Raw genomic sequence first — 9,817 nt, 5'->3', positions numbered from 1 at the left:
TTTTAAGAAAAAATATTAAAAGAGAAAATAAAACATATAATATTTTTAATAGAAATTTTGATAAAAAAATAATATTTTTTCAGTAATAATATTTTTATATAATAATAAATAATATTTGTAATAGTAATATATTTATAATTAAATAAAATAAAAAAAGAAAATTAATATAAAAAAGAAAAAGACGATAAAAAAAATACAAAAAAAAATCATTATATAGAAAATAGGGGTGCCATTGATAAAGGCTAAGTTCCCGTTAGCCTCCCCCTAACATATATCGGAAGAAAAGCAAACGGTTTTCTTTGTGGTTCACTTTTTTATTCTTGGGTTGGGTTTTTGAGCAAGTACATGAATCGGCGATGCTGCTGGAAGCTTTGAAGTCTCCTTTCCTAAACACAACCCTTTTGAATTTCAATTTGAATACTCACTCTTCAAAGTATCATCTTCAGCTTAATTCCACCATCTCATGTTCAGTCTCACCAGATCCATGGTCCCTCAGCGATGGAAACAAACCCAAACCCAAACCTAAATCAAAGAACCCAAAGAATCCTCTTTCAGACGACAACGCTCGCCGCATTATCAAAGCCAAAGCCCGTTATTTAAGCGTTTTGAGGCGCAACCAGGGTTCACGAGCCCTCACACCCAGGTGGATCAAGAGGTCCCCAGAGCAGATGGTTCAATACTTGGAGGACGATAGGAACGGCCATTTGTACGGTAGGCATGTCGTGGCAGCCATTCAGCGGGTCCGGAGCCTTTCGGGTTTACCCGATGGGTCTTATGACATGAGGCAGGTCATGGCTTCTTTTGTTACCAAACTCACTTTTAGAGAGATGTGTACTGTGTTGAAAGAGCAAAGGAATTGGAGGCAAGTCAGGGACTTTCTTGCTTGGATGAAGTTACAGGTATTTACTCGATAATAAATTATGATTACCTGAAACTCAAAATTAAGGGAATTAGAGGACACCGTGTTGGCTGGCTGTCTTTATGATTGAGAAAAAGGACTACTGTTTTACACTTTTACTAGTAGTATGTTGTTTGATTAATTTGGTGTAATGTTAGATTTGTGCTTAAACAGTTAAGTTACCGGCCCAGTGTTATCGTCTATACGCTTGTGCTTCGAACTTATGGACAAACCGGAAAAATCAAGCTTGCAGAACAGACATTCTTGGAAATGCTTGAGGCTGGGTGTGAGCCGGATGAAGTTGCTTGTGGAACTATGCTGTGTGCATATGCTAAATGGGGTCGCCATAAGCCCATGTTGTCATTTTTCTCTGCTGTACAAGAAAGGGGCATCGTGCTCTCTGTTGCAGTTTACAATTTCATGCTATCTTCTTTGCAGAAGAAAACTTTTCACCCAAGTGTCATAGAGATTTGGAGACAGATGGTAGCAAGTGGTATAATGCCCAATCAATTTACATATACAGTTGTAATCTGTTCATTATTGAAAACCGGTCTTACTGATGAAGCTTTCAAGACTTTTAAGGAGATGAAGGCTATGAAATTTGTACCAGAGGAGGTTACTTATAGTCTTCTTATTACCGAAAATTCTAAAAAGGGTGTCGAAGAAGAAGCTTTAAGGCTCTATCAAGACATGAGACAACAAAAAATAGTTCCTAGTAACTTCACATGTGCTTCACTTCTATCCCTGTACTACAAAAGTGGGAATTATTCTAAAGCTTTATCTCTCTTCTCAGAAATGGAGAGATATAAAGTTGTAGCGGATGAAGTCATATATGGGTTGCTTATTAGGATATATGGTAAGCTTGGTCTATATGAGGATGCCATGACAACATTTGAAGAGATTGAGAAGTTGGGCCTATTAAGTGATGATAAAACATATATAACTATGGCACAAGTCCATCTCAATGCCAGGAATTGTGAAAAAGCACTAGATGTAATGGAACAGATGAGATCTAGAAAGGTGGAGTTTTCAAGGTTTGCCTATAATGTTTTGTTACAATGCTATGTTATGAAGGGGGACACAGAAGCTGCTGAACTTACCTTACACGCTCTTTCAGAGACTGGCTTCCCTGACTGTTCTTCTTGCACCAGCATGCTAACTTTGTATATAAAACTAGGACTTACCGACAAGGCGAAAGATTTCATTACCCAGATACGAAAAAATCAAGTAAAATTTGATAAGGTGCTTCTTAAGATGGTTATCAAGGTATATTGCAAGGAAAACATGTCAAGTGATGTTGAGCAAATGATACACGAGCTTAGCAAAAACTGTTTGTTCGAAGATGACAGGTTCATTCAAACAGTTTCAATGGCTATACATGGAGACTTTATGAGACTTAAAGCTGATTCAGATCCCTTGGACCAAACTGGTGCAATGGCATATGAGCTACTGCTGACTCTGTATATGGTAGCAGGAACTGCAAGTAAGATGGAAGAAACACTCAAGTTGTTGCTGAAGACTGCTAATGGCTTGTTAGTAGCCAGTCAACTGGTTAACAATTTCATCAAAGAAGGTGACATTTTGTTTCAATTAAAGATACTTACTGAGTTTCAGTACCAAAATTTAGTGTCATCTTTCGTTGTTGCTGTAGGTTTGACATTTGCAGCAGAATCTCTATTTGACCTATTACTGAAGCTAGATTGCAAGCCGGAGATTTCTACTTGCTCGTCTATGATATATTTATATGGAAAGCAAAATCAGCTGGAACGAGCCAAACAAGTCTTTGCAGCAGTGGTGGATGCTCCTGCAGCACGAAAATATTTGTACAATTCTATGATTGATGTATTTGCCAAATGTGCAAAAGTGGACGAGGCATACTTGTTTTACAAAGAGGAAAATAAGAAAGGCCATGATATTGGTGATGTTGCAATCAGCATGCTTGTGAAAACATTGGCTAGTTGTGGTAATAAGGTTCCCATGCAAATATTGTTTCTGTTCCCAGATTTAAGTGGTATTTGTAGCTCATGTGGTATTTAATGTCAAGTCATATTTATTATTCACTTGTAGGAAAGCATCGTGAGGCAGGGAATATCATCAATGATTGTTTCTGTAAGAACATGGAGCTTGATGCAGTGGCATACAATACCTTCATAAAGGCAATGCTAGATGCTGGTTTGCTTCCTGTTCTTTAGTTCCTTTTCCTTTTTCTTCTTGAATGAGACCAATGAAGAGGTCAGCTGACATTTAATTGTGCAGGTAGATTGAATTTTGCTGCCAGTATCTATGAGAGAATGCTTAAAAATGATGTTGCTCCATCAATTCAAACATTCAACACCATGATTACGTAAGAACTTAGATATTCATTCACGATTAGGTTTGACTAAATTTATCACAATTACGAAAACACAAGCAAGGAAAATAGTCCACTGCTCCTTTTCTTATGATAAACCTGTTGATACATGCAGTGTGCATGGGCGTAGTCGAGATCTAGATAAAGCTATAGAGATGTTCAACACTGCTCGAGTAAAGAGTGTGGCTCTGGATGAGAAAGCATACACGAATTTGATATGTTACTATGGGAAGGCTGGTAATACACTGCTTCTTCCTATTGATTGGAGTAGCAGAATGCATTCATGAGTCATGACTCAATTGTCGCTTTTAAGGTCTCAAAAGACTGAAAGAGATTCTAAAGCATTTTGATATATTCATGGGACAGTGATTCATGATAGACTCCAAACTTACTTGAGGCCTTGTCTATAAGTGCAGAAGGTGTCCGTGTCTCTACTTTATGTTATGGATAGATTATCATGCTAGAATCTTAATTAGTGGTTACTGGATTGTATAGGGTCAGTTATTCTTTAGTGCTATAGATTGGCATGCCATCTTTCTAACTACATGGCCTTTTGTAGGTAGAAGTGGCGAAGCATCCATCTTGTTTAACCAAATGCAGGAAGAGGGAATAAAACCTGGGCAGGTACGCACCCTAGTATTATTCGACTTCTATTGAAAAACTTTATGCACAATATTCTTCTTTTTTCTTTTGTTAGAAATTTGGTTGATTAATTTGTTTAGTTGACTCCTAGGGAGGATGGGAAGAGTTGAAACTAAGACCTTACATTTTGGTGTAAAATCCTAAAATACCACCAGGCCACCATTTAGGGTAGGTAATTAATTTAATGCGCCCAGTTGCAAAGTTACTGTTTCAAGAAAATTATAAAGGCATCATTTAATGTTCAAGGTACAAGGATACTAGTATGTTCCGGCCTTAGCTTCTGTTCTATTATGCGTTTGCGCGTTGTACTGCTATACACACCCCTCAATTTTAGATACGGTTGGAGGTGTGCATCCAGTGTATTATTTTGATATGATATGATTTTGGGTTGGAGGTGTGCATCCAGTGTATTATTTTGATATGATATGATTTTGGTACCATGCGGCATCTCATTTTGGATGTTTTGTAGGGTACTTGGTATTTATTTACCTAATCCCTCCTTGGCTCAACCTTGTATTTTTTTTGGTTATATTATGGGGTTTCATTGTGTTTACTCTGGGAGCAACTTTAAGATATTTTCTTTTACCTCATATGAAATGATTTTAAAAAACATTATGTGTTTAATCATCTTATAATCCAAATCTGTGCTGGGCAATCCATTCTTTTATACAGACAGGTAATCAAGGGTAGAGGGAGAATGAGTTGAGATTATGAATTTGTCTTGGGCATTTGGTGTATAGTTTGGAGATGGAAATTCAAATTTGTTTATCGATTTTTAATCTGGAAGATGTGTTTGTGGGGAATATGAACTTTGTAAGTCCAAGGAGTAGGAGTGATAGAAGTAATCTGGAATCAGAATAATTTCTAACATTTGTAAGTTTCATATAGGTGAGCTACAATATTATGATGAATGTGTATGCTAGTGGGGGATCCTACAAAGAAGCTGCACAGCTTTTTTGTTCCATGAAAAAAGATGGTTGCTCACCTGACTCGTTTACCTATCTAGCCCTTGTTCGAACTTATGCAGCTAGTCACAAGTACATGGAAGCGGAGGAAGCCATTAGGTTGATGGAGAAACAAGGGATATCCCCGTCGTGTACTCATTATAACCTATTACTCTCTGCATTCGCAAAAGCAGGTTTGGTGGAGGAAGTGGAGAGGGTTTATAAGCTATTAATCAGAGCTGGATTGACTCCTGATGTTGGGTGCTATCAAACCATGCTTAGAGTGTACTTGGATCATGGATATGTGGAAAAAGGCATATCTTTGTTCAAAAGCATTAATGTAAAACCAGACAGGTTTATCCTGAGTGCAGCTGTGCATTTGTACAGGTCGGCAGGCTTGGCCCTCGAGGCTGAAGGTGTTTTAAGTTTCATGAATAGTTTGGGCATCCCTTTTCTCAAGAATCTTGGCATTGGAATTGGATTGAAGATAAAGGTTGCAGATTGAAATAAAAAAGGCTTCATCTGCTAGCAACAAGCATTTAGAGGAGTTTATTCATTTTTTGTTTTTGGTAAAGTTTCTTTTAACTTTGTAATTGTAACAATGCGCTTGCCTCTTGATGATTTGAATACTATATTTGTGTATTATTCTAAATTAGAGGGGTGATCATATTGATGTGGAATGTTGATGCTCTGCCTAAACTAAAATTGTTTTTTTATCAATGGAAGATTACCAAAGAACCAGCTAACCACTAAACTAAAAACAGCCACATGACTTCAACAGCTATGTCTTCCAGAATTGCAGAAAGTCCTGGTAGCTGCCAAATTAAACATCAGCTAATGATCGTTATTTGTTACGTCTTTTTTTCCCCTGGCATGGTTTGTATTTATCTACCTTTTTTTCTTGTACTCAAATTTCTTTTCCATATAACCTTCATCTTTTAAAATTTTTTCATACATTGTCAAATGTGCAGGTGGCAGCTAAGATGCAAATGATGTAAATCATCATTGTTTTCCATATAATCAACTTGGTTCTACATAAAAGCTAGCTGATACAGAACATTGAGGTCTGACCTTTACCTTTATAATTCATGTTTGAGTTTCATATTTGACTTGGCCATTCTATTTGCTTCAATTATATCCTGTGACATGTTTGTTTTTGCTTTCATTCAGTTGCATCGCTCTTGTGTAGAGGTTGTTCACTCTGCTATGATGCAGTAGATGGCAAGGGCGTGATGAGATCACCTTTGGAGATACTGAGAGTGGATAATCCAGCGACAATTTTGCGAGAGAAAAGATGGGTCTGGAAAAAGAGTAAGTGGTGCAGGTGGAACCAACAGCGAGACATGGCCTGTCGAAGAATCAGGAAAGATTCTCAAAACAGTATGTATGGAGAGGTACGTGGTTTGGGATTGGGCAAGTCCGGTAACTTTGAGTATGATTATTGTTATTATTATTACAAATAGAGGCTGCTGATGAAGAAGTAACAAGGGGTGGAGGTTTTTCTGGTTTTTGAGCTTCAACAGAGAACATGGTGATGGCTCTGGTTTTTTTTGTGTTATGCGGGGTTCCTTGTGAGGGCTCTTTTGGAGAGTCATATAATGTGGTTTCACATATTCTCATATGTTTTATTCTTACAGGAAATCTTGTGGAATTGTGTTGATAAGCAGGTAAATGATAGTGGAAATGCCAGCTTCAAAAAGAGAAGACGATGAAGCAGATGAATCAAACCATGAAAGAACAAGCTTTTGATAACAAAGTTGAGAAATATGCAAATCTCAAAATTGTTTGAGACAAAGCAAGAGTTTCCACCTGGATTAGCAGAGGTCAAGCAGGATTACATGAGACATCAAAAGTGATGTTGGTATGTTTTCAATCAGGACAATCATGGTAACAATGTTTATTGTGGTTGATAAGTTTCTCATTTTTCTTGCTGATAGATAGGAAAGAGAGTCCTTAAAGGCGGGCTGTTTGAGTAATATTCCTGTCACGGAAGTTACATAATTTTCAATTCGACATGTAATCTAGGAGATATAGATCATCAGGGAAAAAGCTTCAAGTGGGGGACGATATTTTTAATTATAAAATTGAACTTTTTGCACCAAGAAGCTAAGTAGGTTTATTTCCTGCAAAATTAAAGGAGTCTTGTAGCCATGCAAGAAGCGTGAAAAATACCATACCTGGTGGTTAAAGCATCAAGAGTGCATGTTGAAGCTAATTAACCTCAACCTACTTACTAGTAAGGTTATGGTATTAGCAGTATACAACACCAATTATTAATTTCAAGATAGCATCAAAACCACCCATGGCCACTTGTCCCTCTGCTCTTATGATCATGGCCTTGATGATCATCTCATCAGTGGTTGCCACTCCTTCTGGAAACAAAGACATTTCTGTAGCCATTGAAGAGATGGAGAGAGCCAATTACTTCACCTTTGTCATGCTGATAAACATGGTTCCTCCCAATCTGTTCCAAGGCAATGTCACTTTCTTGATGCCAAGTGATAGATCACTCTCCAGAACTATGGTACCTGCACAAAACAGTGTCATGGATCTCTTGCTCCGCCATTCAATTCCCTCCCCTTTGCTTTTCGATCACCTTCTTCATTTGCCCACAAACAGCATGCTTCCTACATCAAACCCTGATTTGATGCTTAAGGTCTCCAATAGGGGCAGAAGGAGTTTGTTTCTTGGAAATGTTAAAATCGTTAGTCCTAATATATGCACTCATGGGTACTCGGTGCGATGCCATGGCATAGATGGTGTAATTAGCATAGAGAAACCTGGACTTGCATCACCAATCACTTGTCCTAGAGTTGCCTCTGCAGCTGCACCATTACCATTGTTGGCACCCCCTAGTCCTAGTCCTAGTCCTAGCTCTGCTCCTGCATCTGATCCACCTCATGGTGCAGCTTATGAAACATCAGGTGGTGTAAGACCACAAATGGAGTTAGCATTGACGACATGGATGGCGTTTGTGTGGCTATTATATAGTAAAGCAAAGCTGTGCGTTTGATTTAGCTAATGAAACTAACTTGTTGATTTTGCTGATTGTTGCCATTTCTACAGCTAGACTTACCGTATTTTCCATATAAAAATTTGTAATGTTTATTTATCAAATAATAAAAGCAAATGAGCCAGAAGTTGATGACATGATTCAGTTCATGAGAGGGAGGGAGAGAATGAAAGATAGATGATGACGTTGATTGTTTGTAGTTTCCACCATCCCGATTCCCCACTTGCATCATCACTTGGTTTCTTCATTCAATTTTTTTCAATACACACACATACCAAAATACAATCTGATATTGATCTTAATCAGTTGTGAATCAAAAGTGTAGTCCCTTGTAAATCTTACTAATTTCTTTTACTACGGTTTAAAAGCTGTTCGTCAATGGCTTAATAGGATACAATAAGTCAAACGTATTAGGGATTATAAGATTTTGCCATAGATTCATGAGTAAACTACATTTTTGTCCATATGGTTTATTGAAAATTGTTATTTTTGTCTATGTGTTTTCAATATTATGGGTTTCGTTTACAATTCGTTGCTATGTTCTTACTCTGTAAAAAAGAATCCGTTAAATAAGGTAATTTAGTCATTTTTCTTTTATTATTTTTCCTTATTTTATTAAATAAAATACTTTACTTTATAGTTTTAATACTGTAGCATTAGAGGCATTTTTGTTAATTTTATCCAACTTTCAAGTATATTTGATTATCCACTTCATCTTCTCCAGTTGGGAAAGCCAACCCGCAACCCTAAATATTCTTCAACTTCACAATCAAAACCCTAAATTACCTCTTCTTGTAACTTTGAAACTCGTAGATTCGCTTCTGCTATCTCAACTTCGAAAATGAAAACCCTAAATCACCACACTAAAATCTTTCACAAAATGCTCGATTCAAACTCGATGATTCACCAAAACCCGGTGCTGTCCATATTGCCAATGATTTTTTTTTTTGCAACCGGGTTTTTAGATCTGTCAACAAAAATGAATCGATCTATTTCTTCCATGTTGCCCGCGCACAAACAAATAAGATTTGGGTTTCATTGATCTGTTAATAAAAGATTTTGTTGATAATCTTTTCTTATCTTATCTTACTTACCTTTTATTTCTCCTTTTTTTTTAATTGTTTCCATCTTTGAGAGTTTTCCTTATTTGATTTAGGATTGTTTCCTTATTTTGATTGTAATTAGGATTGTTACTCCTATTTAAAGGACCAAGCTCGTTTAATAAAATTTAAGTTTTCGAGCCATAAAAGTTTTTTTTTATGGTATCAGAGCAAGGATTGATTGATCCATCTCAAACATCAATGACGCTATGGCCGGAGATAACGTGGCGCCGCCACCAAAGAACGATGGAAACACCATCGATCCCAATTCTCCATATTATCTTCACTGCTCTGATTATCCAAGGCAGATGCAGGTAAACGATGTTCTCTCCGACAACAACTATAGAGATTGGGTTCAAGAGATGATGAATTTTTTGTTCGCAAAGAACAAAATTGGTTTCGTTAATGGTTCAATTAAAAGGCCAGAGGAGGAATCGGCACAATATATGTTATGGATGAGATGTGATGCTATGATAAAGGGATGGTTGACTACAGCCATGGAGAAAGATATCAGATCAAGCGTCAAACACGCCAACACCGCTGCGGATATAAGGGCCGATCTTGAAGAAAGATTTGGCAAGGAAAGTGCTCCTCGAGCATATGAACTACCTTGACCACCACGGCTCAGAATGGTGCATCTGTTTCATCCTATTACACCAAGATGCGAGGACTGTGGGACGAAATACAAACACGTTGAAATGGACTGCTACTTTGTCCGTGAGCGTGTTGAATAACAGGAAATCAAACCTCTCATTGTTGACACGAAAGTACAAGTGGCTGACATATTCACTAAGGCATTGGGCGCAGATCAATTACGCAAGCTACTTCACAATTGGGCATTCGAGACTTACATGCTCTAACTTGAGGGGG

General features: G+C 37.5%; 2 protein-coding genes across 2 annotated transcripts; both read left to right on the top strand.

The window, feature by feature from the left end:
* Positions 1-302: 302 nt before the first annotated feature.
* Positions 303-5,566, top strand: LOC112502168 (pentatricopeptide repeat-containing protein At5g27270). Its single transcript, XM_025106009.1, has 8 exons — positions 303-899; positions 1,073-2,471; positions 2,550-2,861; positions 2,966-3,070; positions 3,155-3,242; positions 3,364-3,485; positions 3,808-3,872; positions 4,779-5,566. Exons 1-8 carry the CDS (start codon positions 357-359, stop codon positions 5,337-5,339), a joined length of 3,195 nt encoding a protein of 1,064 aa, XP_024961777.1. The 5' UTR covers positions 303-356; the 3' UTR covers positions 5,340-5,566.
* Positions 5,567-7,166: 1,600 nt separating this feature from the next.
* On the top strand, positions 7,167-7,847 carry LOC112502153 (FAS1 domain-containing protein SELMODRAFT_448915-like). Its single transcript, XM_025105985.1, has one exon. It carries the CDS (start codon positions 7,167-7,169, stop codon positions 7,845-7,847), a length of 681 nt encoding a protein of 226 aa, XP_024961753.1.
* The last annotated feature ends 1,970 nt before the right edge of the window (positions 7,848-9,817 follow it).

Source organism: Cynara cardunculus, unplaced genomic scaffold, assembly GCF_001531365.2.
Source record: "Cynara cardunculus var. scolymus isolate 2C unplaced genomic scaffold, CcrdV1 Un_Scaffold_1001, whole genome shotgun sequence".
Classification (NCBI taxonomy): domain Eukaryota; kingdom Viridiplantae; phylum Streptophyta; class Magnoliopsida; order Asterales; family Asteraceae; genus Cynara; species Cynara cardunculus.
The sequence above is the reverse complement of the archived record's forward strand: the minus strand, read 5'-3'. Positions and strand labels throughout refer to the sequence as shown.